At 49.6% G+C, this 22,803-nt stretch overlaps 1 protein-coding gene across 1 annotated transcript in view; it reads left to right on the top strand.

The window, feature by feature from the left end:
* Positions 1 to 13,755, top strand: part of LOC134339743 (heterogeneous nuclear ribonucleoprotein U-like protein 2) — a 38,019-nt gene extending 24,264 nt beyond the window's left edge. The window contains exons 7-14 of the mRNA XM_063036485.1: positions 344 to 607; positions 1,871 to 1,993; positions 3,172 to 3,300; positions 4,487 to 4,655; positions 5,388 to 5,573; positions 7,244 to 7,344; positions 8,115 to 8,222; positions 9,564 to 13,755. Of these exons, the coding sequence (XP_062892555.1) occupies positions 344 to 607; positions 1,871 to 1,993; positions 3,172 to 3,300; positions 4,487 to 4,655; positions 5,388 to 5,573; positions 7,244 to 7,344; positions 8,115 to 8,222; positions 9,564 to 9,653 (1,170 nt within the window). The 3' untranslated portion in view covers positions 9,654 to 13,755. The remainder of the gene's footprint in view (positions 1 to 343; positions 608 to 1,870; positions 1,994 to 3,171; positions 3,301 to 4,486; positions 4,656 to 5,387; positions 5,574 to 7,243; positions 7,345 to 8,114; positions 8,223 to 9,563) is intronic.
* The last annotated feature ends 9,048 nt before the right edge of the window (positions 13,756 to 22,803 follow it).

Below are 22,803 nucleotides of genomic sequence, written 5' to 3' on the forward strand. Positions count from 1 at the left end.
TGATGATAAAATTAACTTTAGACTTTATCATGGATATGATGGACTGAAATGTCTGTCTCAGTGTTGTGTGCAGTACCACTCAACGTAGCCTTTCCCCATACCAGCTCTCTGCTGATCTCTGAGTGAGAGAGAGAGCGCCAATTTTCTGTGTTGACCAAGGTTTGTACTGAGCCTGCAACCCTTCCCTTTTCCTCCTCAGTCTGAGCTTTGATTGAACTGTTCGTGGCTTGGAGATCAGAAAGTCTGTTTGTGGGTGGTGACATGACCAGTCTAATTGGGAGCAATAAAACTAGCTGGGCCCCTGCAAGTCCGTTCTAACAGGTTTCTTTCTTTTGCTTCACAGGACTTTGATGGCGAGGAAGTGGAGCTCTCTTTTTCGTTGAATGGTGCGTGTCTCGGGGTTGCCTTCACAGCCAGCAAGGAGTCTTTGGGCGACAAGGCATTGTTCCCGCATGTCCTGACTAAAAACTGTGCATTGGAGTGTAACTTCGGTCAGAAGGAGGAACCGTTCTTCCCTGTTCCAGAGGATTACACTATCATCCAGAACGTTGCCCTGGAGGACAGAGTTCATGGAGCAGTTGGGCCCAAGACTAGGGATGCGTGTGAGGCAAGTACTGAAAAGGGCTACTCTGTAGGTACCAACCCACAGAGAGCAGTCGTTTCTTGTGTTAGTTCCCAGCCCTGACTTAAGATGGACATGGAAAGGGTGCTTCCTTCTGTAAGAGAATCCAGGACTTCAAGGCCACTGTTTGAAAATAATAGCCCCTTCATTTAAGACCGTGTCTTTTTCTCTCTGAGGGTCCTGAGCCTTCAGTACGCTTTCTGATCAGATACTTCATCCTCTGCTTTAAAAGGTGCCCACTACCTTTCCAAGAAGGCAGGGGTGAGCTTGCAGTCTCATCACACAGTTGCGATGAAGGTATTCAATCTGTTAATGATGTCCATTTATTCCAATAGAAATCAAAGGATGTTTCCTGACCTGATGGATACTTCCCAGCACACTGCTTTTATTTTACTTCCCAGCGTCTGCTTTTTTATTCCCCCCACCCCAGCTACAATTTTAATCGGAGATCAGGCATGAACAGCCTCCTTGTTCTGCTCGTTTAATGGGGGTTGTGGTTGGTGTCCCTGATCTTTGAGAAAGTAGCTGCCACTTCTGCCAAGGATGTCTCATCCGATTACACTGCCTTATGAAACAATAGATTGCAATTCGTTGGTACTTAACTCAATGTTGTGCAATGGGTAACTGTGCTCACTGGACAGAGGACGTTGGCGTGTGGGCACCAGTTAATGTTGGATGCTTGCCCGTGTTCTGAGAAGTAAAGCCTCGTTATTCTCCTGCTCCAAGAATCTTCCCAGATAAATTCTGCTACTAAAGGGTGAACGCTGACGGCCCACTGGAAAGGGGCTGGATCTTGAGACACGGGGGTGCGTTGGGTGGTGCAGCAAAACTTTGCCCGAGTACTTACTGATTGAGATACAGCACGGAATATGCCATTCTGGCCCTTGGAGCTGCGCCAGTCAGCAATCGCCTGATTTAACCCTAGCCCAATCATGGGACCAATTAACCTACCAACCGGTACGTCTTTGGACTATCGGAGGAAACTGGAGCACCCAGGGGAAACCCAGGCGGTCACAGGGAGAACGTTCAAACTCCTTACAGGCAGTGGCGGGAATTGAACCCGGGTCGCTGGCACTGTAAACCATTGTGCTACCATGCTGCCCACTTCAGCACACTCCCCCTTTCTGTCACTGTGATATTGGGAATGTAACAGTGTTGAATGCAGGATCTTTAGCACTCTGTATTGGGTCCGTGTGCCTGTACTGAGATGAATATTGGTCGTTAAAATGCCTCTCTCTTCTCCTCCAGGTTCTACTGATGGTTGGCTTGCCAGGGGTTGGTAAGACCACCTGGGTGAAGAAGCATGTGGCTGAGAACCCAGACAAAAGATACAACATACTGGGAACCCTCAACATGCTGGAGAGAATGAGGGTAAGAGATACTAGGTTTCAATTTCCCTCCCCGATTAAGATTCTAATTCTGTATGATTGTAGGCTCTGGGCCTGTGCTCAAATGAATTCAGAAGAATGGCGGGGCGGCCTCAGTAGAATGGATGTGGTGAGGATGTTTCCTGTGGTGGGGGGAGTATAAGACCAGAGGATGTCCAATTAGAATGGAGATGAGGGATTTCTTTAGCCAGAGAGTGGTGAATCTGTGGAATTCATTGCCATTGGTGGCTACGGAGGCCAAGTCTGTGTATATTTAAGGAGAGGTTGATAGGTTCTTGATTAGTCAGGGGATGAAGGGATATGGGGGGAAGGCAGGAGAATGGGGCTGAGAGGAAAAATGGATCAGCCATGACAAAATGGTGGAGCAGACTCGATGGGCCGAATGGCCTAATTCTGCTCCTATATCTTATGGTCTTACTACATTTCAAGAAAGTTTGCTGACTAAAATTCATGTCTCAAATCAAGGGCAGAGTTAATCCCCAGTTGTTATCTTGTCTTCCACAAGGCGGCCTCTACAGATCCTATTGGGCTTACTAAAAGGACCCCCCCCCCCCTTACATAATAGCTCGTGCTGATATCCCAGGGTTCCAGTGAACTGTGGGGTTTGCATATTTCTACTGTGACCACTTGGGTTTCCTCTGGGTGCTTCAGGAATGACAATTTATGGAGCAACTCTTTGGTCTGGCTGACATCGTGTGTCAAGTTTGTTGTTTGGATCGTATCTTAGGGTGGGCGGTGGACAGGCAGTCAGTTCACCGGGTTGAAAAGAGTCCACTTTAACGCAAAGTGTATCAGGGACAAGGGTGGTGAGCAATGGGACTACGACTTTGTGGCTACGGCATGTTTCAAAAGAGGCAAGGAGGAAGTTAAAACAGGTGGGGTAATGGCATTACATGGAGGACATGTCAGAGGTGTGTGTTTTTTTAACAGAGTGGTGGGTGTGTGGAACACACCAGGGGTGGTGGTAGAGACAAATACCTTAGGAATATATAAGAGACTCTTAGTTAGGCGCATGGATGAAAGAAAAATGGAGGGCCATGAAGGAGGGGAGCTCTAGATTGATCTCGGAGTAGGTTGAAAGGTGGGCACAACATTGTGGGGTGAAGGGCCTATTCTATGTTCTATGTACCTCACGGTGGTGCTCTTTGGACTTTTTAATAGGTCAAGGGGCAGGATGGTCCCGAAATGAGCGTGGCACTTCGGAATACGCTGATCCAGCAGGCAACCCAGTCTTTGAACAAGCTGATCCAGGTTGCCGCTTGCAAGAAGCGCAACTACATCCTCGATCAGGTACTCGTCGTCCTCCTGCCCCGGCAAGGGTCGAAGTCTCTGTGTCTGCCAGTTACTCAGGGAGCAGGCTTTACTGGAATCTGAAATCAGATTGTTTAAATAGCCTGGAAACACAACTCGTGACCCATGCTTGATGAGAGCAAAATTATTTATGGGGATAGCTAGTAATGCAAATCTCCAAACACGGTACATTGGCAGGCTAATAGAGCCGCTCGCTTGTAGCTCCAGCAACCAGGGTTCAAGTCTGACCTTCGAACTTTCTCACTGTGACCGTGCGGTCATCCCCTGGCTGCTCTGATTCCCTCCTACGTCCGGAATAGGAATCGGGTTTACTATCAGTGTCAGTGAAATTTGTTGTTTTGCGGCAGCAGTACAGTGAAATGCATAAAACAATATATATTATAGCACGTGCCCACACAGGTAAGTACTGAAAAAGAGCAGAATAGTGAGATCGTGTTTGTGGGTTTCTGGACCATTCAGAAATCTGATGGCGGAGGGGAAGGGACTGTACCTGAAATGTTGAATGTGGGTCCTCAGGCCCCTTACCTCCTCCCTGATGCTAGTAATGGGATGAGGGCTTGTCCTGGGTGGTGGGGGTCTTTGATCACAGACACCGCCTTCTGGAGATGTCCTCGATGGTGGGGAAGCTAAGTGCCCAGAAAGCTTTTCCCAATTCTGTGCTTGGCCCCCGGCGGTCCCGGAAATAATCAGTTGCTAGTTAAATTGGCTGTTAAATTATCCCTTGGGCAGGCTGTAGAAAACAGCAAGCTGTTGCTGAAGTGAATTTTGGGAATATGGGTTTTAGGGGAAATTGGTGGGTCACTGGGATTTCCCTGCGCCAGTTCAGTGGGCTGAATGACCCTGTACGTTGTGCGGAAGTTGGAGACCGAATTGACAGAAGTTGCCCAATCATCTCCAGCTGAAGCTTCATGGGCACTCTGACTCAGCCGTTCGCCTTTGTGGTGTCCCTTGAGCAGAGCTGCAGTCTCCACTCCTACCCTGAATTATCCTCCACCCCTTCCCTCAGGAAATGGAGTTTACTTTCACTTGGAGTGGGTCACCTAGTGGCGGTGGCTGTGGGTAGCATCCGGAGAAGGGGGAAGTGCAGAGGGAGGAATGAAAGTTTCTGGTCACTAAGGTAAGAGGCAGCACTTGTGAACAGCTCCTGTGTTCTTCTCTCCTTCAGAGCAACGTGTACAGCTCGGCCCAGCGGCGGAAGATGATCCCGTTCAAAGGCTTCTCCCGCCAGGCGGTGGTGATCTGCCCGAGCGACGAGGACTGGAAGGCCAGAATGAAATTGCGACTGGCGGAGGAGACCGAGGACTTGCCGGACTTTGTACTGCATGAAATGAAAGGTGAGGAGGACAGCTGGGGTGCGTTTGTTGTGGTTCGCCGGACTGTGCTGCTCCTTCCGGTCTCCGCTGTACCCAGGAGATGCAGCTAGTATGCCAAGTCTGTGGGTGTATTTAAAGCGGAAGTTGATTGTTTCCTGGTTGGTCAGGGCATCAAGGGATCCGGCAATAATGCAGAAGAACTGAGGGGAGTGGGCTGGTTGCAGGAGCCACTGCGTGTACGGTTGGTCGGAAGAACTGGTGAGGTTCACCCTGTTCAGAGGGGGAAACCCTTGGGTTAAGGATGAGGGGAGAGTGAAAATCGACTGGTAGAGTAGTGTGTCAACTCAAGGGTCCATGCAATGCCTAATGCCCCTCCCCAACTCAGAGACCCCTTTCTACCCGCTCTCCCACCATCTCAGTGACCCATATGCTCATCGCTCTCCCTGTAATCCCCTTATCCCTAACATCCCTGATCCAACCCTACCTCTGGCATCTACAGCCCGTACATCCCTACCTATTTCTATAACCTCTACAGACTTCTCTGTCTCGCCCTTCAGTCCCCTACTAACGTCCCTGTATCACCCTTGGCCCCTGGACAAGTTGCCCTGTCCCTTGAAAGAGCAGGCCAACAATGGCCCTTCAGTTTTTTTATGATATCCTCTGGTTTATCTTTCACTATAATGCTGCCATTAAGCAGCGAACTTTATTAACCTGATCCTGATTCTGACTTGCCGGGCTTTGTGCTGCTTCCAGTGAACTTTACGTTCCCGGAGACGAGTGACTTCCTGGACAAGGTGACTTACGTAGAGCTGGAGAAGGAGCAAGCCGGCAAGCTGATGAGCAAATATAAGGAGGAGGCGAGGAAAGCCCGGCCACAGCAGGAGAAGCGGCAAGACCGGCGTAATTACCGTAACCGCAACGACCGCGACAGGAACTACGGTGAGTTTCGGGGAGCCCAACCGCACTTCTGGGCAAAAATCAGTGTCCTGATTTACAGATCCAGGATCGGGGGCGAGAAACTGTCCTGGGCCAAAACTCTCCAAGGGTTGGAGTCTTCTTGTCTCACTAGAGAGAATGTGGCTGTCAGGGGTTCCTCAGGGGCGTTGTCCACCTTCTGCAGCCTCCCAAGGTCAGAAAGGGGGCTGTTTGCTGGTCTTGCCCCTTCAACCCCTGCCTGAATGTCACAACATCTGGACGACATATTATGGCCTGAGAAATGACAAGTGTGGTGACTCTTTACTGTGTCAGCGATCGATCTGAAGGTCGGGGTTCAATTCCCGCCATTTGTCCATTCTCCAGGTGTCCTGTGGGAGCTCTGGTTTCCTCCCGCAGTCCAAAGACGCATGGGTTCGGTGTAAGTTGTGGGCATGCTGTGTTGGCCCTGGGAGTGTGACAATGCTTGCGGGCTGCCCCCAGCTTACGGTGTTGGTCATCGAGGCCAACGACGCCTTTCACTGTGTTTCAGTGCGCATGCTAATCTTTACGTACCGGGCAAAAACCAGATCAAACAAGTATGTTAGACCATACTTGGAGTATTGTGTTCAGCTCTGGTCACATCATTGTAGGAAGGATGCGAAGGCATAGAGAAGATTTAGCAGGATGCTGCCTGGATTTAGAGAAGATGTCTTGTGTGGAATGGTTGAGCGAGCCAGGGCTTTTCTCTTTGGAGAGAAGTAGGACTTCCTGGAGGTGTATAAGGTAATAAGAAGCATAGATTGAGTGGACAGGCAGGACATTTTTCCTAGGGCAGAAATTGCTAATATGAGAGGGCATAATTATAAGGTGATTAGAAGAACTTATAGGGGGGATGTCAGAAGTAATGTTTTTTTTTTACAGAGAGCTGTGGATGTGTGGAATACCCTGGCAGGGGTGGTGGTAGGAGTAGACACGTTAGGGGCATTTAAGAAACTTTTAGATAGGCACATGGATGATAGAGAAATGGAGGGCAATGCAGAAGGGAAGGGTTAGGTTGGTGTTGGCCTGCACAACATGGTGGGATGTAGGGCCTGTACTGTTCTATGTCCTACACTGCCCCTGAGAAACGCTGTCTCATTCTGCCCTGCAGAGCTGATGTGTGGTTAGAATGACAATAAAGTTTTTTGAATCTTGAATCTTTGAATCTGCCTTGGCATTGCCGAAACCCCTGTCACCTTCAACCAGAAACTCAGCCTGGGCGACTGGAGCAGATCTGGGTATTCCGTGAATCTCCTGACATTCCAAAGCACATGGGAAATGGAGACCCAGTCACTGGAATGTGGAGCAAACTCGGGGTCAGGCAGCGTCGTGGTGGTTTGGGAGGCGGGAGGGTGGGCTCCTGAAATATGTACCGTCCGTTTCCCTCCACAGATGTCTGACCCAGTGAGTTCTTACAGACTTTTTGATTTGTTTCATTTTGTACACATTGAGAATTGTGATTGAACACCCCTCTCTTGCCTCTATGTCCACAGCATCAACATATCCCAATGTTCAGCATCTTCCAGGATAAATGTAGCTCTTTCCCACCCCCGCGCCATTTTTGTGCAATTGTGAGGGCTTAAGGCCTTGTTCTTACTCAGGTTGTTTAGGATGTTGGTGTAGTACACCCTACCCTAACCTCTGTATCACTGCAGGTGGCAACCGCATGGCCAGATGGGACAACAGGAACTACGATCGGTCGGCATATGGTCAAGGCTGGGGTCCAGCCTATGGCAACAACCCGGCATACAGGGAGGTAAGAGGCAAACCGAAATCCTCTCGAGCTTGTTCCGCCATTCCGTTACATCCTATTTGGTCTGTATATTAACTCCCTACGACTGTTAACTCCACAATGTCGAAAAGAACCAGGAGCAGAATTGGGCCGTTCATCCCATCAAATCTGCTCTGCCATTTCATCACAGCTGATTTATTATCTCCCTCAACCCCTTTTTCACGTCTGCTGGTAACCTTTGACACCCTTACTAATCAAGAATCTTATCAGCCTCTTCTTTAAATATACACAAAAACTCGGTCTCCACAGCCGCCTGTGGCAATTAATTCTGTACTCTCCAGCTAAAGATGAGGTTGTGCTCTCCGGTCCTAGACTTCCCCCAGTATTGAAAATATCCTGTCTAGGCCTTTCAATACTCGATAGGTTTCAGTGAGATTCCCCGCCCCCCCCCCCCCCATTCTTCTAAACTCCGGCGAGTACAGGTCCACAGCCGTCAAACTCTCCTCGTGTTATCCCTTTCATTCCTGGGATCATTTTCGTGAACATCATGGTCGCTCTCCAATGCCAGCACATCCTTTCTTCAACATTGGGCCCAGAAGACAAGCAAGCTGAGAGTCAGGTATAACTGTAACCTGTGGCCTGGTAATTTCTTTCGTGTCACCGTGAAGTCCGGTGAGATGAATTGCAGGTTCCATTGTGCAGGGCTCCCACCCTTCGGCGAGTGATTTGCCCGCCCACGTCACAGCAGGTGGCCAATGCTGAACTGACTCACTGAACATTTCTTGTTGTCGCAGGATTACCACAAAGCCTACGACCGCTACAGGCAGCAGTATGACCGGGGTTACACGCAGGGCTACGACTACCCCAGATATCGGGACTATTATCGCGAATACGCTCGTGAGGTAGGTTCCCATTTGTGTTGGTTGAGGTTCACGCCGCACCATAGGGCTGCGTGGGATGGAAACAGGCTCTTCAAAACCACTTGTCCATGCTGACCAAGATCCTAGTCCCATTAGCCTGCGTTTGGCCCACATCCCTCTCTCTATCCGTGTACCTGTCCTTTTAAACATCATAATTGTACCCTACGCTACTGCTTCCTCTGAGCTGATCGTCCCGTAAACCTGTGTGTGTGAGGGAAACATCCCCCTTGGGCCCCCTTTAAACTTTTCCCCTCTCACCTTAAAGTTCAAAGTAGATGTACATCACCAAATAGCAGAGGTTAATTTTCTTGCAGGCATTCACAGTAAAACAGAATACGATAGAGTCAATGAAAAATTACACACAAATACTGACAAGCAATGTACAAAAGACAAACTGCAAATACAAAAAAGAAACTAATGATAATAGATAAGTAAATGATAAAAATAATGTTAACATTATGCTCTTTAATGTAAATAATGCTCTTTAATTTTAGATTCCTTTACCATGGGAAAATGACTGTGACTAACCACCTTATCTATGCCGCTCCTGATTTTATAAACCTTGATAAGATGACCGCTCAGCCTCGTGTTTCAGGGTGAGGAGGTCCCAGACTATCTACCCAGTCCTTATAACTCAGTTCCCATACTCAGTACATCGTTTACGGTTTTAATGGCATTCTTCCCAACCAGAGGTGCGCACGGTATGCACCAATGTCTTGTGCAGTTACAACGCAGTGGCCCAACCCTCCCGTGCCCTGTGCCCTGACCAATGAAAGCAGGTGTGCCAAACCACGTCCACCTGAGGCCATGTCAGTAACTGGACCTGTGCAACCTGGCAGAAAGATGGCTGCCTGCTGTTTGTGGCTGATTCACAGGGTCCCCGCTTTTGATATGTAGTACGCACTGGCTTTCAAGGACTACGTCTCCTGTTCATCATCTTTTAAAAACATTTGCACAGTTTGTCTTTTGCGCATTGATTGACAGTCTTTGTAGTTTTTAAATGGTTCTGTGAACGTCTGCAAGAAAATGAATCTTGGTATTATCTGGTGTACTTTGATAATAAATTTAACTTTGAACTTTGTTCTAGCAAACCTTGGCCACAGGAAAATGTTGTGACACCACTGGGCTGGAGAGGGTCACCGGTACCCTGTCTGGTGCTGAATTTGTGTGTAGGGAAAGGGGGGAGGGGGTTGCAGAGACTTGGGATGTATCTTTAAGCTGAGAAACCCAGTGTCCCCAGACGTGTGCACGGTGAATGTCAGGCTAAAGTAACTGGTGGGGCTGGCCCAAACTAACGTTCTGCTTTGTTTGCCCTGTTTCCAGTGGAACCGCTACTACGACGATCGAAACCGTTACTACGACGATCGAAACCGCTACTACAACAACTACAACAACTACTATGGCTACCGATGAAAGAGTGACTGTACGCGTGCGTCCCTAGCCCGTCTCCGACATAGTTTCATTCCAGTGGAGCGCCAGGTGGCTGTGGGGCTTTTACTCATCCTTTTGGCTAGTGTTAGATGTTCTGTTTTTAATTTTATTTTTTACTCCTTTTAACAAAGTGAGTGCCTGGCTTTACGGAGCATTTCAGCTTCTTCAGCAGACGAACCGCAGTATCTAATCTGGAATGTATAAAACAGGCTGGCCCACTTCCCCTGATTGTGCACATGCCTATGTTATTACTCTGTCACTCACTCACACACACACACACACACAGTCTCTCTCCCCCTCATACATACAAATCCTTCATTGACTCCCCCTTTGTACTGCTCTGCGGGTGATTTACCCCCCCCCCCCATCCCTGGGAGTGACGTTCCATAGCACTGGCAGATTCCTGATTTCTGGGACGGGATGATGGAGGTTCGGTGGGGCTAGGGGGGTGGTTGAGGGTGTTTTTCCTGTGCTCGCTTCCATGATCGATTATCATTGGCTTCGGAACCTTGGATGGCAAGCAGCCCTCCGTCCCGTGCCAGCGGGCACCGTGGTACGGAGCCAGACGGACGGCTAACCTTCTTTAAGTCCTAAGAGCGCCAAGGAGGCATTGAATGAAACCTGGCTTCCGGTGGAAAGGGCGTGCACAGCTGTGAAACCACCCAGGTCTGCCTTACTTTCCTGTGCTGTCACTCACCCCAAAGGCTTTCAGTTTGGAAGCCTAAGGCCACCAGCTCACCGGGACGGTACGGCAGCTCTGCTGGCAATCCTGAAATTCATGAAACCAAGGAGCCTTTTTTTGTTTTCTTTTGGTTTTTTGGTTTACAGCGTGCCCTGAGGCAGGCGCTGGGATTCTGCCGACCACTCTCTTCATCTCCACCACCCCCCCACCCGCCATTCCTAAACCACATCGAGCTTCCAGAATCAGCAGAACCCCCCCCCCCCACTTCCCGGAATTCCCTGTGGGGTCTGCACAACCAGCACTTTTGCCAGCACATAACACAGACCCTGTCTCACCCTGAGTCCGCCCTCACCCACCTGCTCAGATCTAGGCTGCCCTGAAGCTGAACCTGACACTGGCACCTCCCCCTAAAGCCGGCACCTCCTGCAATTCACGGCTTGAAGGCTCCAGAGCTTTGCGTGGGAGCCTGCCGGCCATAGTAGCCCGTCACAGGATGGCAGCCACTGTGCCCCTTCACTGGCGGAGCAGACCCCGGGGGAGGGGGGGGCACTGGTTGGCGCAGTGACCGCTGTGTTGTTGGGACTTTGTACTTGAGCTCAAATTTGGTGGCAAGTGGAGAGTGATCACTGCTGCGATCGTGGGAGCAGGGGCTTAAAAATGGCTGGTTATGAGAGTGCACTGTGAGTTTGTATGTCTCCGCTCACTAATAGATGGTCCTTCTATGTGGCTGTAGAGACTCTAAGGTTTTTTTCTTGAGTAGCCAGTACTCAAGTAGTCAAGATCAGGTTGGCTCAGGGTGGAAGGGATTCAAATTTTCCCCCTGCCAGTTTGGGATGGGTTTGTTTCCGGTGGCTTGGCTTGGCCAGGGAGACGGGTTAGTTCAGGTGGGGGGTGGGGGGGAGGTGATGCGGTTTCGTAGGCAGGAGGAGATCCTCTCTTAGTTTTAGTCTGGTTCTTCTGTTCTTTGTCGCAGTAACTGTTAGGCTGCTTGCCTCCCGAGCGAGCCGGAGGGGTCTCGACAGGCCCCGGGGCGTAGCGGGGGGGACGGGGTGCAAGCACCACAGTGCACTCGCTTTGGGTATTCACAGCGCTTTCAACTTTGTACAGTCTCCTGCCATGGCCTTCCAGCAAGCTTTTTTTTTGATTCGTCTGCGTGTGTTTCTTAATTTTTACAGAAAATTTTGCTTTAAAAAAAACTCGAGTGATGTTTCCAATCATCAGCGTGCAGGTTATTAATTGTATGATGCAGCCTTTTTAATGTCAAGTTTAGGGGAGTTTAGGGAGGGAGGGGTGGAAGGGGTGGGGCATGGTGGGAGGGTAGAGATGGGGCCGTTTTTGGTTAAATAAGTTCACCATTCCTTCTGATTTCCTTTCCTTCCAATCACTGCGCCGTGCGATGGTGCTGGAGGAAGGGTTCTGTGGCTGGGTTATGGCATAAAACCGGCCTTGCTCCCGACAGCTGTGGTCTTCTGATCTGCGACCGCACTTAACCGGCCTCCCTGGTGTGTTAACCGGGAATGCTTCCCGTCGATAGCAGTCCAGTAGGGGAGGAGAGCACAGTAGGCAAGTAAAACAAGACTGATAGAGGCAAAGCACTACTTTCTGGGCTCCCTCCTCAGTCAGTACCCACGTGAAGTGTCCTTTCTAATCATAGGACTTGGCAGAACCTTTTAGACTTTCAAAGGATATTTGGAAGCGGGCGAATGGAAGCAGAGAGAGTTAAAGTGTTTAGCGCAATGGTTTGGCTCCTTATCCTGTGGTTATAGTCTTTTAAAAATTCTCAAATTCTGCACAGGTCGTATACAGATACTGTACATATCTTTTCTAGAGTTATTGGGAGTCACACGGAAGACACGGTGAGAGAGAGAACGCTGTGACCTCCTGGCAGCAGCCGCCGTCTCCCGCGTGCGTGTGTGAGAGAGAGCTGCAAAGGAACGCAGGGCTAGATCCCGTAGCAGAAACCTGGCCCCTCGAACGTCACCAAATTTGTGCTTTCTTGGGCAATCACCAAAGGCTGCTCGGGCGTGTTGTACCAGTGCAGTTCCCTGTTCTTAGCTGCTTTGTGTGCCCTTATTGTTCACCGCCGGGTGTCGTGTGTGTGGTCCCCGAAAGCACAGGTAGTCCCATCCCACGGTCTCCTGCGGCCTTTATGTCCCTACACCTCTCCGCTCCCCCGTCCTGCGCAAGTGACCAGTCCTCCTCCAGCGTGCTGGAAGGTCAACTCTTGTGTCCGTAATGGGTGTCTTCCTTTCACCCCCACACTCCCCAACTTTGCCCGTGCCTCCACCGCCAGCCATCTCTCCCCACTGCTCAAACAGAAGTTGGTGCACTCAGTCTGTAACAAACCTCCAACTAACCCTGCCTACCGTTGAAGCACTTGCTGGATTTGACACGGCACTTTGCCCCTGGACCTGTCTTTGCTTCTTCTTTCCCCACCCCCTGAACAAATGTCCTGTCTCCCCCGCCCCCACCCCGGTCATTTTCCAAGACACCAAACCCACTGAGCTCCTCCCTGTGATTGAGTCAGTGTTTAGCACGAAATGAAGTGTACGTTTACATTCAAACTGTCTGGGATGCACTGTCTCTTGTCAGGTGTCATTCGTTCAGTGTGTGGGATACAATTTCTTTTCAAAAGAAAAGCCAATCTTTTGTGTAATGTGCAGGAAATGTTCACAGTAACAGAGAATGTCTCCATGAATTATGTTTTCAAAAATTGGAAAGGTAGTGCTACCACTTAATTGACCCCAGGATCTGCTCTGGAGCCCTTGTGATATGCCACTAATTGAGCCAGGGGTCGTTGGGATATTTGGCCTTTGAAAGACACGGTGTGCACCTTGTCACAAGAGGGACAGGATTACCGCCAGCTGGAATATAACACCAGGATAATGAGCTGAACACAATCTAAAACAGTCGCCCAAGCTCCCATCTACCTGAGCAGTGCCACCAGGGAGTGGCCAGTTCCACACACACACAGAAAAAGGCACTTAGAAGCCAAATCTGATCGCCGTCCCAAAACTGAGTCCTATAATTACAACTGACACTTCACCACAGCTCTTCCATCGGGTGTGAACAGACTATGTCGCCGACCCGGCTTTACAGAGTGAAACCCTGAAGACCACACTCCCACCTTGGCCCCAGTTCAGTCTTCTCAATTTCTAATGCTGACTTGCATCTGTTTTTAACTCTGGGTGGGACGGAGCGAGGGTGGGTGGGGGTGGGGGGGGAGGGAGAGCCTATTGGCGATGCAGGCAAATGGGACTGTCTGGTATAATAAATGTGTGTACAATGGAGTTTGTGTCTGTAATTGGGCACAGCGCTGCCTAGCGGTAGTGAAATGTTAAGGTAGTATAAAACTGAGAGATTTTAAATGAAAAAACTCAGTAAATAAAAGGATTTGCTGTACATTGCCTGTCGACGGTTATGTTGTACTTCCCAATGCACCTACCCGAAGAGGTGCCCTAACCTGAGGTACAAAAGCTGTAACTCAAATCCAAGTGAACAGCTGTACCGCGCCGTCGGTGGGTGGCAAACCCAGCGCCTGAGCCACAGGCCTCCCCCTGCAGCACTGGGTGACCAGCTCGTCCCCACTTCAGATTTAGGATACAGTACAGAAAAGGCAGTATTCCTTCAGCCCGCAAAATCTGCACTGTACATGATGCTGAATTAAACTCAATCTCTCTCACCTGCTATTCATGTCTATATAACGGCTTCTTAAATGCTGCTATCGTATATGCTCCTACACACTTTCCAGGTATTTTCCACTGTTTTTAAAAAAGAAAACTTGCCCTGTCATCTCCTCTAAACTCTTCCCCCCATCATCTGCATGTCCTTTGGTACTTGACATTTCTGCCCTGGAGGTGAAAAGACTGTTTGCTTAGCAAAGCCACAGCTGATTCTGCAGAGGCTGGACACATGCAAAATGATGGAGGAACACAGCAGAGCGGGCGGCATTTACAGAACAAAGGTTCAACGGTTCAGTTTATTGTCACAGCGTGCAGGTACAATACAACTCTGATATTTGTCTTCTCCAGATGGCCATGAAGTACAGAAAGACCATGGGAGATGTTGAGAGAAAAGACATCAACTTTCCCTCCACACTAAAAAGAAACAAAACTTGCAAATCCTCCCTCCCTGCAGGGAAAAGAAAACCGGACAATAACAATCCCCGACCAACTCTCTCGCAAAAAAAAGTGACAATAGCAATCACTCGCAGAGGAAACCAATGACAGTAGCATAGTAACAGAATAAAGAGTGGAGATTTTGGGCTGAGACTCTTCATTCGGACTGGAAAGGAAAGGGGAAGAGGCAGAGGTAAGGTGGGTGAAGGAGGAGGAGTACAAGATGGCAGGTGATAGTTGAAGCTAGGTGAGTGGGCAAGGGGATGAAGTAAGAAGCTGGGAGGTGAAAGGTGCGACAGGTAAAGGCCTGAAAGGAGGAAGAATCTGATAGGAGAGTGTGGGCCATGGGAGAAAGGAAGGGGGAGGGGAGCCATAGTGAGAATATGGGTGGTGGAGAAGAGAAAGGGTAAGGGGGAGACAATGGAGAAAGGGAGGGGTAGAAATAACTGGGTTGGAGAAATTAATGTTCATGCCATTAGGTTGGGGGCTGCCCAGACGGAGTATGAGACACTGCTGTTCCTCCAACCTGAGAGTGCACTTGTGGTAGTTGAAGAGGCTGTAAACTGATGCTGGAATGGGAGTAGAATTAAAATGGGTGGCCACCAGGAAAGGCATTCAATCTTATCAATGCCTTTTATGATAAATCAGGTCTCCCCGCGGCCTCAAACTCACAGAGAAGGATTCCAGTTCATCCAACTGGCCCTTACTGCTCATACAAAACCCTCTCCACAAAAAATGCTCTCCCATAAAGGATGTTACTCTATTGGATGATAGTTATTACTATCCCAATTCCAGACCTGCTGTGGTGAGAATATTTATGGATATGCTGTGTGATGCAGTGAGGTATTATGTGTACTCTTTCTATATACACACACACACACACACACACCATTTTAGTGCCTGCAAAACAGTTTGGAGTGGTCTGGCATCATGGGGCATCCTATATAAATGCAGACATTCTGTGTGGTCGGTCGAATTTGAAGACCATACAGGCAGGGTGTTGATGACAGGATTAATAAGTGTATACAGAGAGACTTCATAACCATGTAACAATTACAGCACAGAAACAGGCCATTTCAGCCCTTCTAGTCCAAGCGGAACTCTTACTCTCACCTAGTCCCACCGACCTGCACTCAGCCCATAACCCTCCATTCCTTTCCCGTCCATATATCTATCCAATTTAACTTTAAATGACAACATGGAACCTGCATCAACCACTTCTGCTGGAAGCTCGTTCCACACAGCCACCACTCTCTGAGTAAAGAAGTTCCCCCTCATGTTACCCCTAAACTTTTGCCCTTTAACTCTCAACTCATGTCCTCTTGTTTGAATCTCCCCCACTCTCAATGGAAAAAGTCTTTCCAAGTCAACTCTATCAATCCCCCTCATAATTTTAAACACCTCTATCAAGTCCCCCCTCAGCCTTCTACGCTCCACAGAATAAAGACCTAACTTGTTCAACCTTTCTCTGTAACTTAGGAGATGAAACCCAGGCAACAGGTTAGTAAATCTCCTCTGTACTCTCTCAATTTTATTGACATCTTTCCTATAATTAGGTGACCAGAACTGTACACAATACTCCAAATTTGGCCTCACCAATGCCTTATACAATGTCAGCATTACATCTCAACTCCTGTACTCAATGCTCTGATTTATAAAGGCCAGCATACCAAAAGCTTTTCACCACCCTATCCACATGAGATTCCACCTTCAGGGAACTATGCACCATTATTCCCAGATCCCTCTGTTCTACAGCATTCTTCAATGTCCTACCATTTACCATGTATGTCCTATTTTGATTAGTCCTACCAAAATGTAGCACCTCACATTTTTCAGCATTAAATTTACCACCTCATCATCCAGATCATTAATATATATGACAAACAACATTGGACCCAGTACAGATCCCTGAGGCACACCGCTACACACCGTCCTCCAATCTGACACACAGTTATCCACCACTACTCTTTGGCATCTCCCATCCCGCCACTATTTTACTACTTAGATATTAATGCCTAACGACTGAACCTTCCTAACTAACCTTCCATGTGGAACTTTGTCAACGGCCTTACTGAAGTCCATATAGACAACATCCACCACTTTACCCTCGGGATGATTAAGAAGGCATATGGTGTGTTGGCCTTCATTCGTTGGGGGGTCAAGTTCAGGAGCCATAAGGTAATGTTGCAGCTCTGGTTAGGCCTGGGTTCCACGGTATAAGAAAAAGTTGGGAACTCCTGGGTTACCTCATTGTGGGAAGGGTGTGGAAACTTTAGAGAGGGTGCAGAGGAGATTCACCAGGATGCTGCCTGGACTAGAGAGTGTGTCTTATGAGGAAAGGTTGAGTGAGCCAGGGCATTTTAGGGCAGAGGATGAGAAGTAACTTGCTAGAAGTACACAAGATGATAAGAGGCATAGATCGAGTGGGCAGCTGGAGACTTTTTTGCAGGACGAAAATGGCTAATACGAGGCAGCATAATTTTAAGATGGTTAGAAGAAAGTGCGGAGATTGTCAGAGGTAAGTTTTTTAAAAAATACAGAGTGGTGGGAGCATGGGGCGGTGGAAGTGACAGGTCCATTAGGGACATTTAAGAGACTCGTGGAGAGGCAAGTGGATGATAGAAATATGGAGGGCTAAGTAGAAGGGAAGGGCTAGTTAGATATTGGAGGAGGTTCAAAGCTTAGCACACCATTGTAGGCTGATGTCTTCTTGTAATGCTGTATGTCCTACTCCCTTGGCACATCAGGTAAGGATGGGAGATGTCTTTTGCCTGCTCCTGGTGGCAAGGATCTCCGTCTGGCAGAGCTGCTCAGGAATTGAATTGTTCCATGGTTCGATGTGGCCTTGACAGGTGAAATTTCACCCTTGTCGGTCAGATAGGATGGCAGCTCCATTTCCTCGTCTCTGCAACACCTCTCCCCATTACCTCTCCTCCCTACCTCCTTACTCACCACCGACACACAACCAGAGGCTGAGCTCGCAAAACTGAAAGGGTTTTGCAAAAACATACACACACCTGAGTATAAACCAGCTGTGAACAAAACAGCAAAAACCATGATTACATATAAAAAGAGAATAAACATTAGTCCCTTGGTGATAGGGAGAATGGAAAAAAAAACAAGGGACTGAACAAACATTGTATAGCTGTTCCCATGGTAGAAGATTCTAAAATGTGGCAAAGAGCAGGAGGCACTCAATGGTTCAATTTAATATCTGAGAAAGTATACAACCTGAAATTCTTACACCCATGAAACGGAGGGGGGACCCCCAAAGAACAAATGACAGAAAAAGAACCCCTAAACCCCTCCCTTGCACAAGAGCATCAACCTTCATCCTTCCCCCTCCCACTCACTGGAGCAGAGCATCAACCCCCCCCCCCCCATGCAAGCAGTATCAAAGCCCCCAAGAGACCATGATCGAGACTCCCCTCAGAAACTACCGTCCATCCCAACACTTCGATGTCTCAGCCAGGAGCGCTCTCTCATTCGAAAAGGAGCGGGAGAGATTGTTCCTGCCACAGTGAGAGGGTAGACCAACAGCTTGCTCTTTCGATGTTACGGTCTGGCGCGTCGCTTGTCCGAGTCTCTTTCCCCACCCCCGCCCCCCCCGACTCGAAGACCAACAGCCTCTCACTCTCCATCGAGGGAGGTTGCTCGAGTTCGGGGGCCTTCCAGCAGCTGTGGCCTCTGCCCGCTGTCTCGATGTTTCAATCTCCCGCAACGCTCCTGTCGGTGATATCGGCGAGGAATCGGGTTGTCGGTACGGCCGCACCTGGAGACACTGAAAACACGCGGCCACTCAACGAGAGCCCACGGCCCGTGAGGAACATCTTTTGAGTGCGGCTTTAGATCATGGATTCCTCACTGTTCAGCAGTTAAGGGTGATGTGGTCCTTCTCAGGTTTCCCTCCCAATTCCACGTCCCTTACTTCCTCTGCCATTGTCTTCCTCGAAAAACTCTATAAGATTAGTTAGACATGACCTGACTACCCCCAATCAGTCCGTTTGCAAAGAAGAAAATCTGCAGATGCTGGAGGTCCAAGCAGCAGACGCAAAATGCTGAGGAACTCAGCAGGCCAGGCAGCATCTCTGGAAAAGAGTCAGCAGTCCATGTTTGGGGCCGATACCCTTCATCAGGACTGAAGAGAAAAGAGAAGAAGCCAGAGCAAGAAGTTGGGAGGGAGGGGAGGAAGACGTGCAAGGTGATAGGTGATGGAGATGGGTCAAGTATGGAGCTGGGAAGTTGGTCGGTGAAAGAGGTACAGGGCTGGAGAAGGGAGAATCGGACAGGAGAGGCCAGAAAGCCAGGGAAGGCGGAGGAACACCACAGTCTGTTGTTGTTCAGTCATTAGGTTGAGTCTGACTCTTTGTGACCTCATGGTCCATCGGGTTTCCATGGCAAGATGCGGAAGTAGATTGCCAGGCCTTTCTTCTGTGCAAGATACTGCCGCTGCCCGGGTTGGGACCCGGCTGGGTTTGAACTCAGAACCTCCTGCCTTGAAGTCCGGAGCTGATACCACTACACCACCTATCCAAATGCTCGTGTATCCGGTCCCTTAGGATAACTTTCCAATAACTTTCCCACTACTGATGTCAGGCTCACTGGCCTATAATTTCCTGGTTTATTGTTACAGCCTTTCCTAAACAGTGGAACAACATCCAATCCTTCAATACCTCATCTGTCACCCAGGACGATTTAAGTATCTCTGCGAGGGCCCCGGCGATGTCTGCACTTGTCTCCGATGTGGTAGGAGGGAAGGCGTTGTCCAACCCCGGGGATTTACCTACCCTAATTTGCCTCAGATGTTCCCAATGTTGCTCCATTTTATTCCCAGTTTCCAACCACCGCCCCCCACCCCACCCCAGACTCTTATCACTCTCTCGCACACTGGGTTGGGTGGGGAGCAGTTCGCAGCAGTCAATTCACCGACCTGCACGTCATTGCAATGTTGGAGGAAACCAGAGCACCTAGGGGTGGGGAACCAACACTGTCACAGGAAGAACATGGCAGTCTCGCACACACTCTCTCTCTATCCCCCTTTTCCTCCCCCTCCAGCTCCCTGTCCCACTCTCTTCCCCCTCCCTCATTCTCTCTGTCTCCCCTCCTCTCTCTCTAACCCCCTTTCCCTCCCTCTTCTGCTCCCTGTCCCACTCTCTTCCCCCTCCCTCATTCTCTCTGTCTCCCCTCCTCTCTCTCTAACCCCCTTTCCCTCCCTCTTCTACTCCCTGTCCCACTCTCTTCCCCTCCATTCGCTGTCTGTCCCTCTCCCATCCTCTCTCTAACCCCCTTTCCCTCCCCCTCCAGCTCCCTGTCCCACTCTCTTCCCCCTCCCTCATTCTCTCTGTCTCCCCCTCTTCTCTCTCTCTAACCCCCTTTCCCTCCCTCTCCTGCTTCCTGTCCCACTCACTCCCCCCCATTTCTTGTCTGTCTCTCTCTCTGTCCCTCCCTCCCCATCTCTCCCTACCCCCACTCTCTCTCCCTATCCCTATTCTCTCTTCCTACCCCCGTCTCACACAGACACCCAGCGAGGGGAAGAAATTTGTGCTATTAAACAAACAGGAGCAGCATTGGACAATTTTCTACTTTTGTGAATCCAAGTGTTTTTGTGGGAATAAAATGGGAATCACCGGAAGGATTTCTGATTTCCAAAGGGCAAGGTGCCAAATAAAAGCTTCCTGCACGACGCAGGAGCCCGGACCCTCGTGGGTGAGAGAACGGAGAGGGGTCAAGGGGACAGAAATTCAGATCGGTGTGTCGTCGCACACATTGGAGTGAAGTGAAACTCCTTGCTGACGTGAAGCTCACAGCGGTGAGTGGAAAACTGCAGAATGTGTAAGACGCAAACACGGGCGGTTCTGCAGTCGCTGGAAATCCGCACCGCGCGCGCACACAAAATGCTGGAGGAACTCAGCAGGTCAGGCGGCGTCTGTGAAGGGGAATTAATTTATTCATTTAGAGGTACAGTGCGTGACAGGGTCTTCAGGCCCAGCAATCTCCGATTTAACCCTAGCCCAATCACAGGACGACTTACAGTGACTGATTAACCCACCAACCGGGACGGCTTTGGACTGTGGGAGGAAACCAGAGCACCCGGAGGATACCCACGCAGTTACGGGGGAGAACGTATAAACTCCTTACAGGCAGTGTCAGAATTGAACTCTGACATGAGCTAACCTGTAACGAGGAAGCGGGTTCGCGGGTTTGGTGTGTGAGACAGAAAACACTTCTTCAAAATTAATTTACGGGATTACCTATGTCACCAGCTAAACCAGCATTTATCGCCCGTCCCTAGTTGCCCTTGAGAAGGCGGTGATGAGCTGCCATCTTGAGCCGCTGCAGTCCCTGAGGTGTGGGTACACCCACAGTGCTGTTAGGGAGGGGATTCCACGATTTTGACCTAGAGACAGTGTAGAAATGATGATATTCGATTAGATTAGATTATGAGGACACGCAGTCCTCTTTTATTGTCATTTAGTAATGCATGCATTAAGAAAAGATACAATGTTTTTCCAGAATGATATCTCAGAAACACATGACAAACCGACTTAAAAACTGACATAAACCACATAATTAGAACATGTAGTTACAACAGTGCGATACTGTAATTTGATAAGAACAGACCATGGCACGGTAAAAGTCTCAAAGTCTCTCGAAAGTCCCATCATCTCACACAGACAGTAAACTTCCAGCACTGCAAACTTGCCGATGAAGCATCCGACCACAGTCCGACTCCGAGTCCGTCTGAAAACTCCAAGCCTCCGACCAGCTCTCCGACACCGAGCACCGAGCACCACCTCTGCCGGGCGCTTCGACCCCGGCCCCAGCAACAGGCAATAGGCAAAGCCGAGGATTTGGGTCCTTTGTCTCCGGAGATTCTCGATCGCACAGTAGCAGCGGCAGCGAAGCGGGCATTTCAGAAGTTACTCCAGATGTTCCTCCGTGCTTCTCACGTCCATCTCCATCAAATCCGGATTGTGCACGGCCCCTAGTTAACACACACGATATCATTCGGAACGGCCGCGCGCGCTGCATCGCGCCGCCATCTTCTCCTCCTTCCTGATTTGTTTCCAAGTCAGGATGGTGAGGGACTTGGAGGGGGATTTCCGAGTGGTGGTGTTCCCAGGTATCTGCTGTTCTCGTCCTTCGAGATGGTGGTGGTCGTGGATCTGGAAGGTGCTGCATTGGGAATGTTGGTGTGTTGTTTCAGTGCATCTTGTCGATAGTACACACTGCTACAACTGTCTGTCGATGGTGGAGGGACTGGACGCTTGTGGAAGGGGTACCAATCGAGTGGGCTGCCTGGTACTGGATGGTGTCGAGCTCCTCGAGTGTTGATGGAGCTTCACTCACCCAGGCGAGTGGCGAGTATTCCATTACACTCCTGACCTGAGCCCTGTAGATGGTGGACAGTTACACGCCGCAGGATTTGATCTGTTCCGGTAGCCAAGGTGTTTATAATACTCAATGTCGGACTGCCTTTGGGGCTCCAGCTCCAGATTTTTTCCCTCGGGGTTTACTCCCAAAGCTGCAAGGCAGCAGAGGTTTGAGATCAGTTTTCCTTCTAGCTGAGCTGCCAACCACGGCTGACGAGCCCCGTCTGCCCGAAGTGACCGGTTTTAAGCCGCCAGTAACCCGCCTTCGCCCCTTCTCCTGTCAGTAGAAACGGTTCCGCTGGGCTTAGTAGCTAAGTCACACATGAAGGCCGGGAGCTGGGCCTGGTTGTCAGAGGCACACGACATTGGGAGCATTTAATAGGCAGTGGGAGCTTGTCCCCATTACCGCACCCCTGGCTATGACAACCTGAAGGAACCAGGCATTCACAGTAGAACGGAAAAAATGCATGGAATTGACAAAACACTGGGGAAAATCTGCAGATGCTGGAAATCAAAATAACACACAGACAAAATGCTGGAGGAACTCAGCAGGCCAGGGAGAACCCACGGAAATAGGTGACGTTTCGGGCTGTGAGCCTTCATCGGGGTGGGAAGGAAGGGGGCAGAAGTCAGAGTGAAAAGGTGGGGGGAAGGCAGGGGATAAAGAAGTACAAGGTGATAGGTGAAACAGGGAGAGGGGGAGGAGTGAAGTAAGGGAAGTCAATCAGTGAAAGAGGTGGCTGGGGAAGGGGGAATCTGATAGGAAAGGGTTGAAGACCATGGAAGAAAGAAAACGGGAAGGAGCACCAGAGGGAGGTGATGGGCAGGTAAGGTGAGAAAGGGATAAGGGGATGGGGAATGGTGAAGGGGGGCATTATGAGAAATTCAAGAAATCAATGTTCATGCCATCAGGTTGGAGGCTACCCAGACGGAATACAAGGTGTTGCTCCTCCAAACTG

Source organism: Mobula hypostoma, chromosome 30 (genome assembly GCF_963921235.1).
Source record: "Mobula hypostoma chromosome 30, sMobHyp1.1, whole genome shotgun sequence".
Lineage (NCBI taxonomy): Eukaryota > Metazoa > Chordata > Chondrichthyes > Myliobatiformes > Myliobatidae > Mobula > Mobula hypostoma.